Source organism: Contarinia nasturtii, unplaced genomic scaffold (assembly GCF_009176525.2).
Source record: "Contarinia nasturtii isolate CC-2019 unplaced genomic scaffold, AAFC_CNas_1.1 Cnas_scaffold_493, whole genome shotgun sequence".
Lineage (NCBI taxonomy): Eukaryota > Metazoa > Arthropoda > Insecta > Diptera > Cecidomyiidae > Contarinia > Contarinia nasturtii.
In genome coordinates this window covers 252463-277623 of record NW_022197846.1, presented here as the reverse complement: position 1 = coordinate 277623, position 25161 = coordinate 252463, and the positions used below count along the sequence as shown (strand labels likewise).

The following is a 25161-nucleotide window of genomic DNA, read 5'->3' as shown; positions in this document are numbered from 1 at the left end:
CTCTCTCTCTCTCTCTCTCTCTCTCTCTCTCTCTCTCTCTCTCTCTCTCTCTCTCTCTTATGATCTCTGGTCTTTTGCTTCAACATTCTCTCAACCGACTTGATCTTTTTGATGCTGCAATTGACCATTTTCAGGTCGATACACATACTGTAATGCTGTTGGATGAATTCGCTTCACATTTCAATGTGGAAATTTATGTATTTTATACATGGTCGAGTGAATGAATGATCTAATGATGACTTTTCATTTTATGGAACAGGTTGCACCACCACTTTGTGTGCGTTCCTCGTCATCCAGTAACCTTCTTTCCACAGTATTCTATAGCTCATATAACGTTTGATGGAAATTTGATATTATCACAGAATAATGCCCATGTATATGTGTAAAGCGCAAGTTTGTTTTCCTTTTTTGAAGCGTTTGTTTGGATGCCGTTGCATTTTTTGCCTTTCAATCCAATTTTTCACACCAAATCAAAGCGAAAATCATGCTACAAATAGTCATCGCACCCGAGGCGATTCTCAGGTCTATCGTTATCGTTGTCGTACTCATCGACGTCATCGTCTATTAATTTTCGATATGGTTAACGGCTATATGAACGCATATGTCACCACCATCATAGCATATTGCACGTTTCGAAACGACTGATTGGTTTTTGGTGCGAAGAAGAAAGAGATATGAGAGTATGCCTTAAAATAATAATAAAAAATGAAAATAAAATTGTCGATCGTCACGCTAGTTTCTCACCATTCACTTTTTTCGAAAATAAATAGACTTTTCTTGAGCATTTTCTTTTAATTTTCTTTGCCGCTACCACCTGATAAGGCGGCCACACATTTTTACAGTGATTTGTGTTTGCATGAAACCGACTTTCAAATACAAATATGTCATTAAAAATTCCACATATTACAGCCACATAAACACCAGACTCTCTTCGGTTTCAATTGCTAGTTAAAAATTAATCTATAAATTGCGTTTGCTCGTACATAAATGTTTTTTTTTCTTCTCCTGTATCAAGCGCAATGCGTTTGTGTTTCTGTGTGGCTTTAGGCGCCTCCCATACACTGTGTGACTCTGTATTTGAAGCATAAATTTTGAACAGATTTCTCATCAACATTTCATGAAAATATTATCGACGATACGCTTCTAGTACAAATGTACTCACGCTTCGGCATCGCCTTTTCCGATATGCTTTGTTCCCCGTCTAAACGGATATTAATTTTCTAATTTAAAAAAAAAATTGTGATTTTCTTCCGACTCCAAACACTTTAATAATGTCGTGAATGTCGTCATAAAACCGAAACTTTACCATCTCAATTCAACCACATGCATATGCAGCTGTTATAAATTTCAATTTAGTTTTTGGCTATGGTCCACTTTCAAATTAACTGTAAATTTTTTGATGCGGAGTGTTTATGTGCAATGTAAACACAAGAAACGACAAAAACGAAATACCATATCTGATTATCGTCGAACCAATGAAAGCTTCTAGCGTTTATAAATTTGTTAATATATTGTTTTCGTTTATTTCTCCATCTTTTGTGGCGCTTTTTATCGCATGAATCCGAAACTGGTATTAAGCCACTGAGACTTTATTGAATGATGAATTTTAAATTGATTAACTCTTCTCTGTTGATTTAATTGTTACGGATATTTTTACATATTTCTTCGTTTAATTTTAAAGCAGCGAACTTTTACACGGAAAATTCTGTTAATTTTTTTAAATTCAATTATCACATGATTTACCAATTGAAATTGAAAAAATACAGTAGCCCGCAGTAGCCAAAATCAATTTCACATTCATTAAACACAAGAATTTCATTAATTTAATAAAAACAATGGACAAATGTTGACAGCATAATGTTATAATGAAAACAAGTTTTAAAAGTGCAATTATGACTACATAAGTTATGTCAAAAGAGACTTGATATTTGACAAGAAAGACTTAAAAGTGATAAATTTCGAATATTTCAAGTAACATCTATTTTGACATCTTTTTGACTGCCTAAATATGAAATATATATATTTTTTTGAAATTTTACATCGACCCATCCAAAAAAACAATTGCAGTTAACTTTGGTTTTCGATAACTTCGCGTCCCAAATCAACCAGTTGTCCAGATTTGAAAATTTGTATGGAAAGCAAATAAATTTGGCCACTATGAGTCGAATGAATTCATTCACATTTGACTGAATGTTAATCACTTTTTGGCACATGAAAAAAAACGAATATTTTCTTTATTTTATGCATAAACTTGAAAAATTAGTTGAACACTTATCACTTTTCATAAATTTCATTTGGAAACTGGAATGGTATTTTGTGAACATAGTAATTCTGTAGGACATTCAATAGCATGACCGATCATTTCATTACATTTTATTAAATTGAAAAGCATTTCCGTGCATATATCATTTTCCATTTTTGAATTTTCAATTCACGCAAATTTTCCAGTCCAATGTAAATTTAAGCTTCAAGTAAGCTATAAACAGGTTGTCACATGCTGAGGTGAATATTGCCATTTAATGAAACCAAACGGTGATGTAAAATGTCATGCAAGCTTATAAATGTAATATTGTGCGGTTTCAATACTCATTTTTTTATGGTGATGTGTTTCATTTGCTCATTCTGTCGATAAATTTTGAACAGGACATAAAGCGCTAAACAAGTCAATCGCATATCGTAACAAATGAACGATAACGACATTTTGGTTAGATATTTTATGTTATAATGGAGTAGCAGTAAACGAGGCGTGCCTTTTTATGGTAAATGTTTTTATGAATGAAAGTATATTTCAGGTGTGGTATTAAATTTTTCTATAATTTCACATGTATTTACCATTTTGGCACTGATTCAATAACATCGATTGAAGAATTGCTAATACTCCTACTGTATATGTTTTTATTCATATCATGTTAACGATTTCATCAAATGCTATTTCTATAAATAAATTGAAAATGTAGCTACTGTTAAACAAAGAACCTGATCATGCATAAATTAGAATAAAATGGCTTCATTCATTCCATTCATATACATATATTTATTTAAGACGAATTTTCACTCTCCAATACCTATCTTCATTACTTTGAATAATGTTGAAACATGTGTATCAAAACTAAATAGCTAAAAGCAATAGCATCACTGCTTACCACTGGTTAGCGTCCCTGAAAAGCACCAAATTATAAAAAAATATGCGGAACCATAGAGTATCAAAATTTTGTTTGCGATAGATAACCTTTTAATAAGTATACAGCTGTATTATACATCTTATGTTTTTCTTCTTCTTCTTTCGAAATGTATATATTTCATTCCAGCACGCCCGGTATCAAAACACCTTCAATATGCGCGCCTGTAGAAAAGGCACTACGTTTGGTTGGAAATGATTAAATGTCTGGCATGTGCCGGATTCAATCAAACATAATGATTACAATTTAACACTAATTTAGATAGACCACATTATCGATACATATTGTGGTTTATCGTTGCAACCACAATTCGATTAGACATTTGGCATCACCGAATCAATGTGCAAACCGCAAAGAACTCGTACTTACGAGTAATGAAATTGTAGATTTCAATGGAGTCGTATATTATTTAAAATGGGCAGAGCGAGTTACTTATCGCTTTTTAAAAGCTTAAAACTTAAAATTACCATCTAAGAACTCTTGACTCATAAGTGAGTGTTTTCATTTTTAAAAATTATAATGCCGTAAGGCAATATTTTAATATTATTTTACAATCATTTCGAGAAGAATTAAAATTTTTTATTAATATAAAAAATTCAGATTTTCAGACCATATATGAATCGTTGCGGCGAAAGAGTAGCTCTTATTTTTCTCCAAATAATACTGCAACATAAAGTTTTTTTATGAATAGTTTATTTGTTGTAATAAATCGTGTGAAAAAAACTTCATGTTGCAGTATTATTTGGAGAAAAATAAGAGCTACTCTTTAGCCGCAACGATTCATATGTTTGATACTAGGGGTAGACACGTGGAATATGATTAGACTTTAAGTGTACAAATTCGAGAAATTAAAGTGGAATAGACAATTCAGTAGCTAGATTCACATGGATTCACTAATGCCATGTATGGAATAGCGAAAATGGGTTAGATTCAATGTTTTTGTAATCGATAGTACAGAATTTGATCAAAGCTTTTCTTGAGATAGTAATTTGTTCTTTTTTGAAATATTTTTTAGTTTAAAAGTCGAATATAAAGAAGCGATAAGATTACTGCCTAAAATGATAAAAAATAAAATTCACATATAGTTGGCGCCACATTCTATGTAATAAGCGTATACTTTCCACTTAGTCCGTTGCAACGGAAAACAAGTTTGCATAGAATGCAGCGCCAACTATATGTGAATTTTATTTTTTATCGTTTTGGGCAATAAATCTATGGTTTTCTTATGGCTTCTTTACAAAACAATAGATACACTTTCTCAAAATTTTATTGATGAAAAAAATCATTTCAATTATTGAAATGTGACATAATATTTGACAATGAAATGACGGATTGGTGGAATAGTAGGATTAGTGTTTATATATTGGAATCATGGTTTAATCGTTTGTGTCTCCCTCTAGGTTTGATAATAAGGTCCCAAAATAGCCCAACGCAAGTGGCCCTTTTTATACCGATCAATTAGTTTTGAAATTTATGACCATCCAAATTTGTTTAACTGACCCTTCCTGAGTCCGGTTTTGTTTCGTTGATTGCAAAAATGTAAAAACTTTCACTGTAATTATTTGATACAAGAAAATCATTTTTTTTTTATTTTGAAAAAATTATTAATTCGAATTTTTGTTTCACATGAATGGCATTTTTTGTTAAGTTTTCGAATGCGAAACACGAGTACCTTCTGTAAAATTCTATCTAGATTGTGTCGATAAGACGATGGTGTTTTTTTTTCTTCACCGGTAATTGATGAACATTTTACCGCCGAGGACAGTGCTCTTCACTTGTACTGGTTATGTGTTGACGCGTGAACGCATTCCTTATTAATATTCACCAAAATCACACACGTTAATTCAATGGTATTGATGAAAAAGGCAAAGTGGAAAATAAGATTGAAATCATATACGAATGCGAATGCCGTACGACGACGATTGCAGGGCACAGATATTCGCAATTTGCGCATATGAACTGGGCATCAATCCATCTAAATTGTTATGTGTGTTCGAATGTAATCCTGTTGTTATTTATGAAAAATATGAAGTGCATAAGAGTATAAAATATAAGAGAGAAAGAGAAAAAAATAACAACAATGCTGAAGAACGTAAGCAAAAAAGAAAAAAAAAGAAAAGAAACTGACTATAACCTTTGGGTTGTGGGCAAAGGCACTGGCACTGACACACACAATAAACGTGAATAAATATGTTCAATATTGGTTAGTGTTTTTTTGACGTGATGTATTTAAATTGTCGGCCAAGTTCAAAAGAATCACAATTGTTCTCTTCTCTCCTTCGTTCTCACTTTGTGCGATGTGATTCCTTTTTTTTTGGTTGCCTTTTCCCATTCTTTTTTTTTTTTTGTAAATATTTTGTGTGCAAGAGAACGTATGGATGGTGTTTTCCCTTCTTACACATTCAAAGATAGATAGATATACGACTTGTGTCGAACGAAGAATTCAAACGTGCCGACGGCCAACTAAAGCACGGATATATTCATCACATATATATAGAAAAAAAAGGTTTATATATGGATTTAAATATCAAAAAATTTTGTTCACGTAAATCTACATATTAGAACCCATTAAAAATCAATTGGATTTTTTTTTTTTAATGTTTTTGTGGTGGCAAAGTTGGTGGTAAATGATTTTGTGTGTACAAAGAGCAACATATCAAAAATGCGAGAAAATATCTTCGAGGTGTGTTTGCGACACCAAAAAAAAATTGGCAAATCAAATGCAATGAAATTTATTCGGATGTGCACAATCGGCTTCTATGTTCGATGTTATTTATTTACATAAATCATCAGATATACCAAAATAAAATCTGGAAATTGGTTCACAGAAAGAGTGATTTAAATTTATCAAAAGGGCGATTGCTATTTATTTTCACATAAAATATCATCGTCTTGGTGATAACGTACAATATCCCATTGTAATTTCCTGTCATTTTCCGTTTCAATTTAAACACCCTCAATCAAAATATTCACAATCGAATTCCTTTCACACAATTATTTGTACGTTTGTTGGCGAAAAGATTTAATCAGCGTTGGAATGTTATTTAAATTCATCCCTTTTTAATGGGATTTGGTATTCATCTTATTATAAGCAACGAATTGAGTCGCGTATTAAATGTTTTACAAAAACGAGATATTGTATATAGCAAGCAAATACTATTTGCTTGTAATTTCTCGGACGATAACGATCAAAGTCAAACAAAGTGAAAAAAAATTATTCTGAATTTCTTCATTGAGTCAAATACAAATAGAGTGAAATTGAAGTTGGTTTTTTGTTTGCCCCCAGTTTTAACTTTGAATTACTCCTTCCATTGTTTTCATGTGAATTGCAAAAACAGAACAATATTTCTGTGAATGAAAATGACACGGGAAGCTATCGAAGGACACCGAACACGAGCACTGAATATCAAGGATGCTCTTTTGTTTGTTTACATAGTCGTTTTGTTTTTGTTTGTTTTTTTTTTATTTATTCTAAACACCGATGCATGCCATCGGTACATTGATGCTTTTGTTTGTTTTGTGTCAACTACCTATTATATTGACACTTCAATGAAATGCAATTGTAGTTGTGTTTTTGTTATTTTGCATCATTCTGCACTTGTTCATTGTTTTTCATTCATATGCATCTGTCTGCTATGTACGATATGCAATCGGGTATTCAAAATGAATTTATACACACTGGAGTAAACAAACTGTATTGCAATTGCAATATTTGAAACGTTTGTTATTCTTTCGTTTGCGACAGCAAAAAAGCACACAAGCCACAAACGATCAACTCCTCACTGGAATCCTTTGATGTTTACATGCGGTTGTTGCACATACCAAGGACACCACAGTACTACGTAATACAATTTTTATTTATCAATGGACTTATAGTACATTCTTTCTGAATCGGACTGTACAAAAAAAAGCAGCAAACATCACAAATACATTAAATCTGTCATTTTCCGTGAATGAAAGGAGAAAATCATAAAAAATTCTGATGAATATTTATTTCAATTTTATTAAAGTTCCACATTTTTCTGCTCAATACTAGCAAATTCAAAATGTGTGTTCTAGATTTGGCGGTGGTCTTTTTTCATCGCATTCATGTCAACTTTAAACTGTTGTACCTATTCACTTCAACGCCTTTTCGTCAAACTACTTGTCTTTAACGTTCGAGATAAAAAAAAAGAAAAGAAAAAGGCCAACACGTTCCCATTCCATTGTGTGCAGAATTCCGTAACAATATTAAGTTCAATAATATTTCCGGTTTAGGTTCTTTGGTTTTTTTTTTCGAATGTCTTTTCAAATTCCTGTTTCCTCTGTTGGTCGCGCGTTTGCTTTCAAGAATCAAGAGGAATGAAAAAAAAGAAAGACTACGGGTGAAAAGAAGAGCGGGCGGATTTAATTTGTCCTTCACAATGTTTCACAATACATCGATTTAAATGCCGACCTTTGATTATATGGGTCGTTTATTCACGTTCTAACTTTTTGCACTATTTTGTTTATTGTCATCGAACTTCCAGTCTAAAGTGTAGGAGTAACGAAAAGGAATCTTTATGCAAGCACCAACACACGTTCACCAGGGTTAACCAGGGTTCTCTTGTTCTATCAAAATGCCACCCTCTATTTCTTAACATTTCGCTTTCACCGCATTCGCTTCCCAGTGAATCATTTAATTCACCGCATTCTCTTGACAATGATATGATTGTCTGTAAATCAAGCTCTGAAATGTTCATCCAATTAAATTGGTGTTGGAAAAAGGACCATAGACAATAGCAAAATCCGATCAAATGAAATGGGATTTGACATTTTCCAAACATTCTTCTTATTATATTTATTACTTACTTCTATCAATATACGGAAAAATATCAAGCAAAATAATAAAATAAAAACGAAAACCACAAAAGTGAATGAAAAACTTACCGCCCAATATGCCATGGATGCTATAATCCTTCCTTCCGTCATCGTCACGTCGATCAGAGCCACGCAATAGTCGATTTATTGATGACACGCTTGGCGGATCCGTAACACCTTCCTGTAACGATTATTATCAAATTAGCGCATTTAATAATTTGTTTTGAAGATTGTTGTTTTTAACACCACGACGCTTGTAGTCGCCTATCTCACACATCGCTATCGATTGGCATGGAACGTAAATGGCGGTATTTAGGTAATTTCTCCTCATTCACTGTATTGGAATGAAACGAATGGGCATATGAAAACCGAAACAAAAAAAATGCACGAACGAAAAAGCCAATTTGTCTGTCTTTGTTATGAGCAGACTATTATTATCCTTTTGAGAAGGATATTTATATAAAATGGTTTCGGGCAAAATTCCACTTCGCGTTGAAATTAATTTGAATTCTATGCGGAACGTGCGAAGAGAGAGAGAGGGTCGACCATTTGCTCGATTGGTTTTGAAAAGCGTTCGGCTACTGTGTACATATTGAATGCATTTTTGGTGTATCGTTTCGATTTCATTATTATTATTTTTTAACCGTGAATAATAAGAAGGAATATCTATTTTGTGTATGCATGCAATCAACACTTTGGTTTTGTGTGTGTGTTGTTTTGTCGTAAAATATATTAAAATGGAATGTTTGGATCAGTCGTGCTCGATATATATAAAATATATTGAGTTTTCATGTGTCACGTACCGATATTATGAATAGCAACTTCTTTTTTTTAATTATATTCCAGTAGCAATTACGACTATTTTTTGAAAATGAATCATCAGAAAAAAGAACATCACAACAAACCACAAACAATCGAACAATCATTTTCAACTAATTGTTGCTTTATTACGTGCTCCTTGATGAAAATTGTGCGTCATTGTGCTCATCACATTCCGATGCATTGCTGCCGGTTGCATCGAAATATTTCATTCAGAATCATTTTTTTTTCTTTCTCTTCATTTAACTAAATGCATTCGCGTCTGGCGTACACATGCTCCGGCAGCACTTTCATATAATCGATGACGATCAAACACTCACACATAAAGTTTTCAATGGGACGACGGACAGCATATATATTCATGAATGAAAATGATTGGTATATGAATAGCGAAAATCTAATGAAAACGATAGCATGCATGAAATTCAATTCAAAATGGATCTAAAAAAAAGAAGTAGCAACATATACGCAAGTAGACGGGAGTGTGATGGCGCGTCGACTAACCCAAATCGAAAATGACGAGAGAAAAAAATGACCCAACAATCAAACTACGCTTCAGTGCATGAAGAGAGAAGAACCACGAAAAAAGCGCATACGTCCAGCAAAAACTATTTACGCAAACAAACAAACCACGAACAATATAAAAACGTGAACGAAGAAAAAAAAACAGTCATGATTAAAACACACGAAGGAAGCAAACAATGCATAGAACCGATGTGTGAATGAATTTGAATGATTGACTGTCGATCTTAAGTAGATTCTATTTAAGGACGTTTCATTTGACGCTACCCGTGTACATTTTTTTTCTTCTCTCCTCTATCTTTCGATTTCACTTTAACTTCTTTTCCATTTCAATTCTTTATGTGCATCACTTTTAATTTGTTACGAATGAGTCAGCGGTTTGTTATCTAATTCATTAAATAAAATGTGATTGAAAATGAGAATTGAAAATAAAACAGAATCAGAAGGAGTAGGGTATGCAAAAGAATACATTAGCGATATCGATATCGATGAAACGTAGTATATAATTTTTTTTTGTTAAAAAGAACTCGCCCTTTTATACCAAACCATAAAATGAAATATTGAGATAACTGTTTAGTGCAGGTTTTTTTTGTTTCATTTTAGTTTTTTCATGAACTCTAATGAAATCTCACAGAAATAGCGCAAAAAAAAGTTTTTTTTTTTTACAAATGACATTGAATTCAGCCGTTTAATTTTTGTTGTGCTTTTTTCAGTTGAGCTGTGAGTCTTTTAATTTGTCTTGCCCTTGAGTACAAATTTGATATGTTGCAACTTTGTTGCAAAATTGTACGAACACTTGTAACTATTTTGTCATTTCTTTGGTTAACATTACAATATTGTTTAAATATAATTTGGACATTTTTTTTGAACGAATGTCAAAATTGATTGCATTAAATTAAAAAGAAAATCAGTCATAACGGTTTTCAGAGTCAAGTTTCATAAGAAATTTAAAGTTGCTGTCGACTAGTGGCATTCAAACTATTAATTTATTATTGCTACCGTAGAATCTACGGATGATAATGATTTTTTTTGTATCCCGCCTCAGTATGTGATAGCTAAAAATTAATTAGGTTCACTTCAAGGATCGAAATGTTTTCATTTTGGCTTTGCTGACGCATTTCCGGAATTTGAATGAAAATGATTCTTGGAAATTGGTTTCTTTCATCCCGTAGCCGATAACATTCCAAAAATTATTGACTACTAATTCCCTTTATGGGTTTTTTTTTCATTCACACCATCTCTCTTTTGTCTATTCACTGGCTACCCGCTTTATTTTTAATTATCTTTTGTTGCAAGGAAATGAATTGCATCGGCTTGATTTCAAAGGATGTGACAAGATTGGGCGGTTTCATTTTACAAAAGGTGATTTCATCAATTTTATCTCGATTTTTCAGGCGTAAAACAAAATTCTGCACATCATGGATTTCGATTTAAATCGAAAAAATATTTGAAAGTCGATTTGCCTGCAATCTAATTATTTCTTCACTGAAAGTCACTCTTGCCTCAGTGTCATTTAGATAATGCTTTTCAGTATGATCAAGTTAATTTTTACATGTTTGCAACTGTTTCAATGCCAGCTATTGGTTAATTACACAAGTTTTTCCATGAGAAATTTCTCGATATTTTCTCAACGCCATACTTTGAAATTGTTTACATAAAATGTAAAACTACACAATTGCTGAGAAAACCATCACCATTTTATAAATAGTCGAATATAATTAAATGTGACATTGGAAATTGCAATTCGGATAAATTTATACGCCATTGCCAAATAGTTAAAATATATTTGACATTTATTTAGACCTTTTTCAGAATATGTTATTTACTTGATAAATGTGCCGGACAAAGGAATTACAAATATTGCCATCAAACAATTTTTTAAGAATTCGAAGTTTCTTTTTTTAGTCAAATGCCAGAAATGCTGTTTATTTGAATTTGTTGCGTTTATCTGACTAAATATTAAACATTGAATGTGATCTAGTTTTCCATAAAATATGTATGAATAAAATATCATGATAAAATGAATTTCAGCCATTTTGCCATTGAAGACCATTTACAAAGCTCATACACACTTATGTATGTTTCACGCAAATTCGAATGCGTAAAATTTACTAGAACATTGAATTCGATCTCCCTTGTTTAGCTTATTTTTTTTTTGTGTTGAAATCGTCAAGACTACTGAAAATCAAGGGTATGTAAAAACGGGTGTTACTCTTGCCAATACCGCTTTGTATGTGCCTCTGTTTGTATATTGCAGTATGTGTAAGCCGGAAAAAAAGCAGCTAGAAACAATAACGTTTGGTTCCGAATGATAAATTGAATAGGAAACACAAAGAGATGAGAAAAAAATAAAATAAAAGTATGAATTGAATTCATAAATTGACATGACAAAAGGGAACAGAAATCAGTTTGCCGTTGTGTGTCCTCATTTTCGTTAGAAGTCGTCGACAATTGAAATGGTTTGGCATGTATGACGAATTAAAGCAAATCGAAATGAACGATAAAAAGCCGAGTCACAAGGAAAAATAGATAGAGAAGGTAGTTGAATACACAAAATAAATGGTAATATGAAATGCAAAGCCAATGCATGTGCACAAACACCACCAAAACACTAGTAATGGCATGTTGAACGCCATCCATTTTTATTTTATTCATTTTCCTCTGTTGTCTGGTTATATTCATTCACGACGTCGTCATTACTCATCTAAAATCCTCGGATTGGATTGATGGTAGTGTGGTTGTATTTCCATATTCAGTATCTAAATTGTATATATTAACGACATTCAAAACTCAATCAGGATGCGAAAAATTCAAAATGTCAGAGAATGATAGAGAGAGGAAAGATTCATAATACATTTTCACTCCCCTGAATGATGATGATGACGACAATGATAGTTTCCATTTAAAATGAAAGCTGCTGTTGCTGTTGCTGCGGCTCAACATTTCAATTTATTTGTTCGCAATGGCGACCAAACAACATTCATATCTACCTTCAAAAAAAAATGAATTCTTTATAGCATCAAACGGCAAAGCCAACGCCAAAAATAAAGCTTCGACAGCATGCATTTGAAAAACGAAAAAAATTATCACCTGGAGCTGTGCATTTTCATGCGTACCTAATTTCCACATGCTCTTTCTCTATTCTCGCTTCGCTTGATCAATCTATTGATGGACTAACCGTATCATTCGCCTTGAATACATGTACTATTGCAAAGCAAACAGCATCTAGCATCAGGCCGAAATATGTCTATGTGTGGCTAAAGCGATACATTAGTTTTCCACATTGTTTTCGAATAGAGCAGAACACCAAAAACGCGCGCTGTGTGTGTGCTGTATTCTACTATGAAAATCACACATTCTTGCTGTCATACACAGCATAGATTGCAGAAATGCTGGCATATTTTTTTCTTTTGTGGTTTTATTTAGTTTGCAATTCTGCCAACGCTTTTCTCATCATTTCATACATCCATATAAAATCATCGAATAATGAAATTACCCTATGAAAATGCACAAAATTGAATTATTCGTCGCATGAACAAACTTTGACTAAAGTAAAATTGTAGGTTTTATCAAATTTATAAAACCACTTTTGCCTTTAGGATACAAATATTGTATTAGTCCGTGTCAACACAAGAAAATAAGAGAAACAAAAAAAAAACAAGAAACTGTAGACAACATATAAACACGTGCTGAGATGAATCACATACAAATATAAGTGGTTTGTATGCTTTATAACAAATTACACATGGTATGCGAAACCGTATACGAAACTTGAACAAAATCCAAACTTCAAATGCATAACCGAAAAGTTCTTAGCCAAGTTGGGTAAATGTTGGACATTTTTCACTCAAATTGAGAAAACGAAGTGCATCCTTCAAAGTCAAACTATTTTATTCTCAAGAAAATACAGTTCGTCTCTTGTTAGTTCTTTTTAAATAAAGTGTGAGAATTTTTCTTTGATTATAATTGAGTATTTCGGTTGGTTTATAGCTTGTTGTTCACAATTCGCATTTAAATCCATTCTCCCGACCTATTTGATCGTTGAATAAAATCACGTTTTCTTCATCGAAAACTTATTTCGGTTAATTTTCCATTGTATAAACATTGGCCTAATCACAAAACAATTGATGCGTGAGTTTTCTTTCTTTACACAATCGACTCCCATCAATTTATCTCGCATCCATCCGCCATGAATCCGATTTTTCGTTGGCATTTTAATTTCTCGGTATAACCGACGAAAATAATGTACGAATGTACTATATGTGAAATGAGTACCAACGAATCATCACAAAAAAAAATCAATTGAAAACTGTCAAATATTGAAGCCACAAGAATGGTTTGTCCTCCAATTCTCAATCATATAACAGTTAAATGAGAAAAAAAAAAAAACAAAGAGAGAGAGAGAGAAACCGTCGGTGGTGTGAAATATGTGTGTGAGAAATGAAATATTATTATTTTCAGTGATAAATATAGACCGAATCAAAAATGTATCGACGCAGCTACCGTAAACTAATATCAAACTGATCGGTTTTATTATGTGAATCGATTTCATTCATCTCACGCGTTCAGCTTTTTGCGTTTTGTTGTTCCTCCCAGTTTCTTCACAAAAAAAAGATATATTTTCTAATTTGGTTTCTTTTCATATCGAAGAAAAACGTGTAAACATATACCTGGGAGATGTGTGGCCAGTGCATTCATGAGTTGAATGGATTCAAAATTTGGAATTCAAACTAGAATTCAAACCATGAATATTATGCATATCTCAAAGAATACCATAAACATATAACAAATATCAGCACAAACAATGTAGGCGAAGAACAAAAGGAAAAGATGAAGAAGGTAAAAAAGGCCGAAGAAGAAGCGACGACTCAAAACTCATGAAGCTTGAAATTTGAATATGTGATGTGTTGTTCATCATCATGGTTTCACAATGTGTGAGACTCATGTGAACAACAACGATGACGACAACGACGATCATCGAACGATTCAATTGAATAGCATTTCGGTTACAATTGATCGAATTTGGAAATTTGTTCTTTTGATTCCTTTGGCGCGCGTTCACGCTATTTACACATAACTATTTTCCTTGTAAATTAATCGAAACGCATCGTGTGATATTCCATTTCTTTCCCATCACATGCAAATACAAACGTTTTTACATTGGAACTGATTCGGGGCCCAACAAAATCGGTGGGAAAAAAAATACTTGTGAAACTGATTTTGGCCATTCGACGATAAAACACACATAAAAAAAAACATTTGGTCCATATGTGTGAATGGCATTTGCATTGACTATTTGAACGATTCTTCATCATTTTTTTTCTTTTGTTATTATTGTTTGCGATATCTTGGACCGTGAATTATAGAGATAAACTAAAATTTATTTTGATGAATAGCAGTCGGAAGTTAATCTTTCCATATATTTACCAATGGGCATGCACCAATGATTCCAATCGATTTTGATATGTTCGTTTGATTTTACCGTTGTAATTGCAAAAACTCAATTGTGAGGAAAAAATTTATGCATTTTTGGAGCTCATTTCATTTTCAAAGAGAAGTTTTCCAAATCCATTTCTTATTATAATGGTTTTTTTTTTCAATTCACATTTTCCAAGTTAGCATAAACCTTTTCTTCAACTTTTGCACAAGTTTTCTTTTATAGATATTGTACATAATCTCAATGAAACGACACTCACACTCACCTTAATTAACTTTTCGCGAATTTCATTGCTGAATATGTTTGGATTCATTTTCTTGAGATCTTCGATACGTGATTCGATTTCAGGCGTAGCCACCTTTGGCTTTGATCCACCGATGACACCCGGTCGAATCGATCCCGTTTCTTGATATCGATTTAGAATTTTTGATACACAGCCATGAGATACGCGAAGCTGTCGTGATATGACACAGGGCCGAACTCCAGAAGCAGCCATTTCAACGATTTTTAATCGCGTATGATTTGGCAACGGGCGACCATTTATGAAAACACCTCCTAGCTGATTGACACGACCCTGACCTGTAAAAAAAACATTTTTTTTTTAATCAATCAATCTCAAGCAATTTTAGTTAAAATTGGTGTAAAAGCTAAATCGAATCCATCTACGATTTCTTCGTCAAAATCTGATTCACGATAATCGAGTGACCAGTGAAAATAGGCGTGGATGACTGATTATTGCTGCAAGCACCAAATTTACTTCATACTATCACGATGACCTCTGCACAATATTAAATGAAATATATATCTTGAAGCTAACTTATTGATGATCCATATATCTATGGTGCAATATCGTTCTCCTTCATTTCTTTTATTGCATTCTAATTATGTCGCTCCAAATAATATTTTGAAAATATAAAGATTTTACGATTGTCATCTCTACGAAATTTGCCCAGAGTGTCAAATGTTTATCATCCAGAAGTCGATTAAATGTTCAAACACCTAAAATAAAGCTTTATTTTCCAAATAACCCATTAATTTATGATCTACTATAAACTAAATTTTATATTGACAATCCAACGCTAAGCTCATTTCGTTTGTATTTTTTTACCTTGAAATGGATATCCCATAAACGGCTTCATATTTATTGAGTTAGATCCAGAAAAATCCATTTCAATAGCTAGATTTTTGATTATCACTGTTCAATTTTTTGGTTTTTATTTTGAAATTATAGGTATCTTTCACACCTAACTTATGAACAAAAAAAAACGTTTAAATTGTCAACTAGAACTTCACTTGATCACAATTTGGACACCATAAATCGGTGATATTCCATAAATTTGGATGAAGAAACAGTGTCAACCGATGATGTAAAGATGTTTTGATGCGAATTGATTGAAGAATACACAAAAATTGAAAACTTTTCTTTTCTGAAACACAAAAACCAACGATTGAAAATAAAAATGTCTGTTTTCATATAAAATTAATGTTTACTAATACTTTTAAATTGTTATTTTTTTTTTTTTTTTTTTTTGATCACTTAAACCAAGTTTAGATTAATTTTTCATTAAGCTCAACAGAGTTCACATAAATTTATTTTTATTATTTTGTTGCATTCAAGTGAAATGCAATGAAAAAAATAAACTTTTGTCATTGAAAACTTTGTTATTTCGATCGATTTTCATTGAGATTTGTCACGAATTCCGGTCCGACTTTTGTGATTGAATCGAAGTTACCGACGCACTGTCATGTTGAAAACAACGAACGATCGATGGAGATTATAACACAACAGGCTGAATGATCAGCTTGGACTGAATACCACGGTGTACACGGTTTTGTGCGAAAACGCCAAAATCGTCGAAAACGCGAAAACCAAAACAAACCACGAGATATATTGTAAAACTGAAGCACAACAAAACACACCAGAGCCGAAACACAATGAAATTTCATATATGTAGATATATGTCGGCGACTGCAAAATGAGTAAAAAAAAATAGTGCGGCGGCCGATTTCATACACACACGCGACTTGGATGATGGTTGATGACGGATAAATTCGAAACTAAATCAAGAGTGCATAGTCAAAAGAACTCTTTGCTCTAATGTTATGGTATTATTATTGTTGTTGTTGGTATATTTGTAAATTCGCTACACACATTTATGGCCAAGCGTGAACCGAAAAAATAAGGGAGATAGATGAAAAGAGATGGCACATCGAACGCACACATATATATTCGTAACGATGATGACGAACGATAGAATGAGACGCACAACAAGAGAAAAGTATGAGCGATATGAGTAACAGCAGCCACAGCGGCATCATTCAAAGAATATATAACGCGCGCGCGAAAAAGAAACAAAACACACTGAAAATGAACACAGAAATATAATCGTTCATAAGCAAAAGCAACAAAGCCGATATGTTTCTCTTTTTTTTTTTTGTTATTCGTTTGGCGTTGCTGTTTTTGTTGTTGTTGTTCTCGTTGTCGTCATTGTTGCCGTCGCTCATTTGAGCTGTACACGTTGTTGAATTGAATCCGTTGTATGGACAAATGAAATTGGAATAAAAATGAAAAAACCGAAATGGACGTGCGAATATATATCCCAAACCACTAATAGACATAAAAACAATATATTTATATATATATTTCCACCATGCATATACTGTTTTTAGCCACGGCTATTGAAATATGTACCAGTGTTTCGATATTTATTATTGTTTTTAATCATGCTTTGCGATTCGCATACAGATCGATCGAACGATGATGATGGAAAGATCTGAACAGTAACGGGGTCAACGGGATCAAATTGAAAAAATTAGCGCTGATTATATGTGAACTAATACGACGGAAGATTTAATTATTATGTTATTAAGATGTGTAAAATTATGTGGCGAGATAAACAAACGAATTTTTTTTGACGCTGCTTTTCTCAACCACAACATTGCACACACTGTTCGATCAATTATTTCACAAATAATTTTATTTTCTTCATTCGAAAGGATCTACTTTCCAAAATGTGAGTGTGTTCCGTATTTTTTTTTTTTGAGATAACCGAAATTGAACGAATGTAATTTATATTTATTATCCTCGCTTGAGCCCCTTAGATTCAGTTTCGGAAACAATCTGTCGATGTTGCCTTTGATCGCCGGTTTTCATACAAGGTGAGAAAAGGATAGAAACAGAGAAGAGGAGAGACACAGAGTGTGAGAGTTTGAGGCGCGAAACAGTCTGGTTTGTTATGTTGTAAGACAATATGCTATGTTAAACACAACAAATTATCTAATTCAACGATCGTCAGATGTTGTTAGAATAACAAAAAACCCACAGTTTCATTAGGAGTTTTTTCTATTTTTTTATTTTTGTAGACTACGATTTTTTTTCTGTTGCAACAGCAAGGAACAGAACTGATTGATAGTGGTTACTGAAAACGAAAGAAATGTTTAAAAAGAAACTCACTCGACTGTCGAATGGTGCTAACACGATCAATATCAAATGATCAATGTTGCGCTTTCATACAATTTTGAATCATTTGATTCATTCGCTTATGGTTCAACCGACACCTAAAATTTCAATCCAAAATGTTTAGGATGAACAAATGGTCGAAATCATTCATTGAAAAATGTCGAAGCAGCAAAGCAAACCTAGTATAGCAATATGTTATTCTGTGAAGAAAAGAAACATAACGAATACATATAAATAAAATTTAAAAAAAAAAATACAAAGAGAAAGAGAGAGAGAGAGAGAGAGAGAAAAGGGGACTGAGTTAGAGAGAGGGAGATTTGGAGTAGTTGAATTTTTATAGTGTTTGATTTACACACGAATAAAATGAAAATAGCGTTTGTGCTGCTTGCGTTGAAACCACGCCTTTCATTTTCACCATTTGTAATGAATGCCAGCGCCTTATAGCACGGGCCAAACAACAACACCAATTATGTGTTATGTTTATTATTTCGTATTTTACTCATGCACACAAAATCTGATGGTAGTATTTTTGGATATGCTACAATATTTTGTATTTTTAAATAAAGTTTGTATATGTGTATCGTTTTGACAATATTTTTTGCAGTTAAACACAAAATCTTTAAGAATATACATGCAAACAACATTTTTCACTTTTTTGTATTTGTGTGGTATTTTCATTGATTAATCCTCATTTATTGAGAGTCAAGAAGAATCACAATTTTAAAATGGTTTTAAAAAATGACATTGAATCTATTAATCTCACAACTTCAAATTTGAAATGAATCCAAATGTTGAAAACAAAGAAAAACAGCATACATCGATGGAAAAAATGCGGAGAAAATAATAGGTACTATAAAAATAATCTGAATTGTTGATGAATATACTCGAAACCATCAGTCGAGTACGATAATTTTATCATTCTCGTGGGTTGAGTAATTTCGCACAAAATGTAACGAATTTTACTGACATAAATTGTGGAATCTATATAACTGACCTACAAAAGTGCACAGTCTTACATTTTGGCAAATATTCTGGGAATAATTTTCATTTTACAATAAAATATAAAGCAACGAATATCTAAAATAAACAAAAATCATATTTTGGAACGTGATTTTTTCGTCGCTGGTTTGCAAAGTTCTCTCGTTTTTTTTGTTGTAGCAACATATTATACATTCGCAAAATCCTCTTTTCTTCGATAAGCTGGTGTTGGTTATTGGTTTCTTATGTGGTCGCAAGCTCGTATAAAAATGAATAGTTTTAATAAATAAATACGATATAAACACTGAATGAAAAAAAAGACGTACTAATCCATGTGTATCACCTCCTTAGAGAATAAAATTTGACAAAATAACGTACGTCGAGGATCATTGAATTTACATACATATGACTACTTTACAAAAGCTTTAAGTTGTAACGCGATCCAATTTCTCTCTTACATGTATCGCCATCAAATTTACCATTAACATTATTTTTATTCACAAAATATAAAACCAATCTGTTGTTTTTACCTTGTGTTATTGGATCATCATAAGAGTAGTGTTTTTAAGGTCTTTTTCGATTGATTTTAAGCTGTTTCTCTTTAGCTCTTAAGATTAAGAAAGAAAAAAAGAGAAATACATTAACCCCGCGCAATCATGTAACCCAATATGTGGTCTTGAGGTAAATGAATACTGAAATAGACAATGACTTCAGCTGGAAGTTCCGTACCGTAGATTATGCGACTATGTTGACTATGAATTGTAGTAGTTAGTGTAAAGTTTTGTGGCGGCGTTACTGTCATAAACATTTTCATACTGTAAAAAAACGTCGAACTACAACGAACAACATTACATTTTCTTAGTAGTTAGTGTAAACATACAGCATTCCGTGGCATTGGCCTAAAAGTAGCCTAAAACTCTTACTCATTATTGTCTGTGAATTATGTGGCTGGTATGATATTTCAATATCAGGCATATTTCTTCATTGAAAGACTGTGTATAAGGGCGCGTGTATAGACCCCATTGGACACCACACTGTGTGTTTTCATTATGAAATAGTAGCATAAGAAACTATGTAGCGAATATGCAATATGTAGTTTGAATTCATCGAAAATCCACGAAACAAATGGAATCTTGCAGAGAAATTGTTCGATGTCAAAGAATTTCTTTGAGATATACTCATTTTTTACACCGTAAGGAGCATGTCATTTGACTCTTCTACCTCACACACTCACTTTATATTTCTCTCTGACGTTGTTTAACTTATATTTCACCTATATGTATCACACTTTAACATGTTTAATCTTATTATTTATTTGAAGTGTGCGTAGAGTAATTCAATTTAATTGGTATGTTGTACCGAAAAATGCATGACAAAATTTCTAGTGGAACAGCAGCACATCGAATTCAATTTAACGGCTTCGTCCACGATAAATGCCATATCGAAATTCGACATTAATTAATCACGATTCTTGTTTTGATTTTGTTATCATGTGGACTTTTAATTCGTATATGAATTTATTCATGAGCTAAAGCTAGTTGTTCTTGAAGGAAGCATTTTTTTATAATAAAATAAAATTCTTGATCAAATTGGAAATAGTGAAAATGATGAATGAAGTAGTTACATACAGGTAGATTTGCATTTCCATCATCCACATAAATTTGGTGAGTAATGAGAATCACAGTGGGCTCCCATCTGCGGAATCAGAAGGACAGTAGAATGTAGAAGAGGAACATAGAGAGTGAGTGAGAGAGATATGTTATAAACAATAGAGTTTTCTTGTCATTCGATTTTTGTAAGCTGAAATATTCATGTTGTACACAATTGCTTGACGATGTGAAACTCTCACACTAGCTGAGTATCCTAAGTATTCATAAATTCATAAATATTACAATAAAGCAGTAAACAATTACATTGTGAAACTACCCGACATTACATCGAAACGATTGAAATTGTTTAACGAAAAACGAAAAATTGACAGAAATCTACATACTTTTTGCCCACTCTGATTCAGTATGTCCCTTTCTTTCATTCATTGAATTCCTTTTTGTTTCGTTTTTGGCATAAATTTGCTTGATGTCGTAAGTATGCTCAATGAATATGCAAAAATATGCATGCTTTTCATGAAAAATAAAGAGAACGCTCACAAAAATGGCGAGTTGGAAAATCGTTGGTATGAAATTAAGAAAATTAAAACAATTCTGAATATAAGAAATGTTTAATGATGAACAAATGTGAAATTTACGTGGAAAAGTTGTGAAAAAAATAAACACCAACAAACGTGCGTAGGACTTTGAATGCATACTTTTTATTTAGAAACGAAGGCGAAAATGCATATTCCATACATATGGTTTTGTATTTGAATGCTGTGATTTTCAGTCATTCTTAGAGCTAAAAGTCAATAAAGCAATAAAGCCATAAATCTATGAATGTTCATTTTATGGGTTATATAGTACACGTAAGATCTCACTTACAAAAATTCATTCTTGGACTGTTTTGTTCGACTCTTTTTTTTGTTGCACACTCTTTCAAGACTTATGTTTCTTTCTCTTTCAGTCTCTTATCATCGCAGAATGTCGTTGTTGGCTTTTTTTTCTTACTTTAAACTTGGAAATGCTCCTTTTTTCGATGACTGATAACTGTTATACATTTTTCTATGGTGTTTGATGCCTTTCTACCAACTCAATTGCAATAAGAGTTTTTCTAAAAACAACAGTGAAAACGGCCCCGGAAGAAAAAAAAGTGTATAAAAGGAAGAGAGAGAGAGAAAACATTGAAAGAAATCGAACCTTTTTGCATTGCTTGTTCCGTTTAAACAGATGACCATTGAGTACAACGATGGCGTACAACGTTGAAGAACTGACAAAAAAAAAGAGAGATAGAGAAAGAACGAAAAAAATAATAACAAAAAGTAAGTACACACAGCACACAACATTAGAAGAAACGGTGTCGTGCGGAGGCATATGCGTTTTTACTATCCATAATATATCATTACATGCGACAAATAGGTAATTGCGCATGCAGAACATGAACATTTTTTTTCTTTAGCACAAAGTATACCCGTGGTCAAACAGAGATGGACTGTTTCATATGAATTTATCACGAAAATTCTTCCATGCACATATTTAGCAACTATTATTAGATATTTGGAGCAAGCTATTGCAATGACTTTTGAAGAAGGCATACTGTGCAAAAAAAGAAACATGAAATGCATCATACAATGGATAACGTTGAGAAGACGAGAAAGGGAGAGAGAGAAAACTCACTGGAAATCGTCACTGACAGTGCAAAACGAGACATCCTTGAAGCGAATCCTACAAATTTTCATGAATTTCTCATTGATGCGCAGTATCATATTAGTAGTAATTTAGTAGTGTTTAAAATTGTGTGCGCTGTAGGCAGTTGTGTTTTTCATGGTTTTTCTTTTTCGATGATTTTCATTGTTCCATCATTTACTAGTTAGTTCATTTCACTCACTTCTCTCGGACCGAACGTGTTTCCCTTCTTCTAGAATTTATGCACGAACTGAATTTGTTTACACGTTATGATGTCAGACACTGACTGATAAGTTTCAATGTACTTCATTTTTTTCTCTATTTATTTACTTCATGTGTTTTTCCTCTTCGTTTTTTTTCCCTTTTACTGATGGATGATGATGCTGGTGAACTTCTACAGAATTGACTCCATGCATTTTCCTGTATAGAAAATTAAATAGGTGACAAAACCAAGAAATTATTCAACTTAAATACATAAATTTGAAACGCACCAGAGGTGCAAGAAAACGAAACACATTTTGAATGTACGTGGCAGTCTGCTTGAAGACATTGCAGGACATTTGACTAAACAAAATCAAGTGGAACATGAAAGTATTGATTTGAAATGAAGTAAATCATTGTCGTGGCAATTTTAAGGTAGTTAAAATTTTCAAAAACTTTTCCGCAAAAATGTCTACACATCAATACACAAGACTGAAAAAAAATCTCAGCTGCAGAACAGATTTTTCTACGTAAAAATCATAGATAAAAGAGCTGCACGGAAAAAAGTAGTTCTACTGAACTTGGTTTCTTTGGTTGCTACCTCTTTATGGAATGACCTTAAGTGACGACCGTTTCTCGAATTCATTATAGCAGCCAGAACATAACTAAACATTATGTGTATTTTAAAAGTATTGTACACGTGTAACGATACTTATTTTAGATATACGCAAGAGAAACGCGGATGCAAGTTAAAATTTATTTTTAGATTAATTAATCAAAGGTTATAAGACATTTTGTTTTCCCAAAAAAAAATGCTTAATAAAAATGTAATATCCATGTTGCAAATCTAAAATAGAAGAAAACTTATGACAATCTCAATATAAAGTAATTATCAGAAAATTATGAAATTAACCCATAAACGCTTCGTAGGTGTTCGTTTTGATGGTGGTTTTGCTGTCTGCCATCATTCAAGTTTTTTTTTGGTACATACATGCCTCATTTTTTCTCCCTTCATTATTTGTCTTGGCTTAACTTTTTCTTCAAATTTGACATTTATTGTGTATTCATCTTCATTCTCCCGTTCATTTTCTCTCTCTCTCTCTCTGTCTCTCTCATCTTTGTTATGTTGCCGATTTTTATTTTTTTGACATTTTACTGCTTGATTAAAAGCCATTGTATGGCATCGTTTTGGAATATGAATCCCATCATCCATGGCTTAGGCTATCAAAATGGTACGTAGAGTGTGCGAATTGTGTGAAGTCGAAATAATACGCGATAAAGCGATGCAAAGAAAATTCGGAATGGAATGAGAGGCACTTGATTTCCCTGATATGTGCGGCAAATGAATCTTTTTCACTAATCATCTAAAAATTGTTGGTTACTTCACCGTGATTCCATTGCGATTGTTCAAAATGGCTTATCATGGCAGCCGGTTTTTTGTGGCAGCAGTTAAGAAAAACGAACCTCAAGACATATTTAAAGAAGAGATCATACAAGCACATGCAAAATAATAAATCCATTTAAATTCATTCGATTGAACTGCGATATGTGCTCCAAGCAAAAATTTATACGAAGAAAAAGAACTAAAATTCGTGCACGTGGTCTACATGGTAGTTCGATACGGAGCATTGGGCACACGCTACTCTCTTTCCCGCTCTCTCTCCCTCTCTCGTTCAACAAATGTGACCCTTTTGACGCGCGTTGAATTTTTCGGTTGATAACCGTCATTTGTGCGATGGATGTGTTTAAAATTAATAATAATTAACGCCGTTTTAGACTGTCGCTCATTCTTTTGTTTGATTGTGTTGTTTTTTTTGTATCCATCTTCTCTTTATAATAATCTAATCAACATTAGTTATAAGCATGTTTATTTGGTGTGCTTCTCATGAATTCTCTCAAAATAGATATAGAATCGTTTTCAGTTTGGTGGCCGATACTCGATTTTGATCGTCTATATATTGCCACACATTCAATAGATCGATTTAGATGCATTCCAAATTCCAAACACCCAATAGAAGGAAAGTATTGACCGCAGACCTGAAGTCACCTTCTGGGTGGTCGGCATTTTACAAAGGGATTTTTTTGTGCATTTGGCGTCTTTTTATTGTTGTAAGCTTAAATGTGTATTTCATGTTTTTTTATATTCTTTTCTATTCATTCGATTTTTTTTCTTCCACACATCGTACCGCATTCATTTGGTTTGATCATTGGCTTTTTGTCTCTCTCGTTCATCATACTTCTATTGATCATTTCACACCACATATATTTAAATGAATCAAAAGCCGTCAACTAAAGAAAACCGAAAGGGCCAACTCATTGCCTGATTATTGCAGTGATTATGTGAATGAACAAATTACGTACAAACGAAAGTCGCCTTGGATTTAATTCATAATACATGTAAAAGGAATTTTTTTTTATTCGCCAACCTCTCATACATAAGCATTTGGGAAT

At 32.8% G+C, this 25161-nt stretch overlaps 1 protein-coding gene across 4 annotated transcripts in view; it reads right to left on the bottom strand.

The window, feature by feature from the left end:
- Positions 1 to 16186, bottom strand: part of LOC116339097 (protein gooseberry-neuro-like) — a 25617-nt gene extending 9431 nt beyond the window's left edge. The window contains exons 1-4 of one of the 4 annotated variants that reach the window (XM_031764759.1): positions 15905 to 16184; positions 15614 to 15806; positions 15056 to 15375; positions 8088 to 8199 (exon numbers count right to left, since the gene is read on the bottom strand). In XM_031764759.1, the coding sequence (XP_031620619.1) occupies positions 8088 to 8199; positions 15056 to 15292 (349 nt within the window). In that variant the 5' untranslated portion in view covers positions 15293 to 15375; positions 15614 to 15806; positions 15905 to 16184. Of the gene's footprint in view, positions 1 to 8087; positions 8200 to 15055; positions 15376 to 15613; positions 15807 to 15904 lie in introns of all 4 variants that reach the window. The other 3 variants (XM_031764760.1, XM_031764757.1, XM_031764758.1) reach the window with 3 other exon arrangements.
- Positions 16187 to 25161: the final 8975 nt, after the last annotated feature.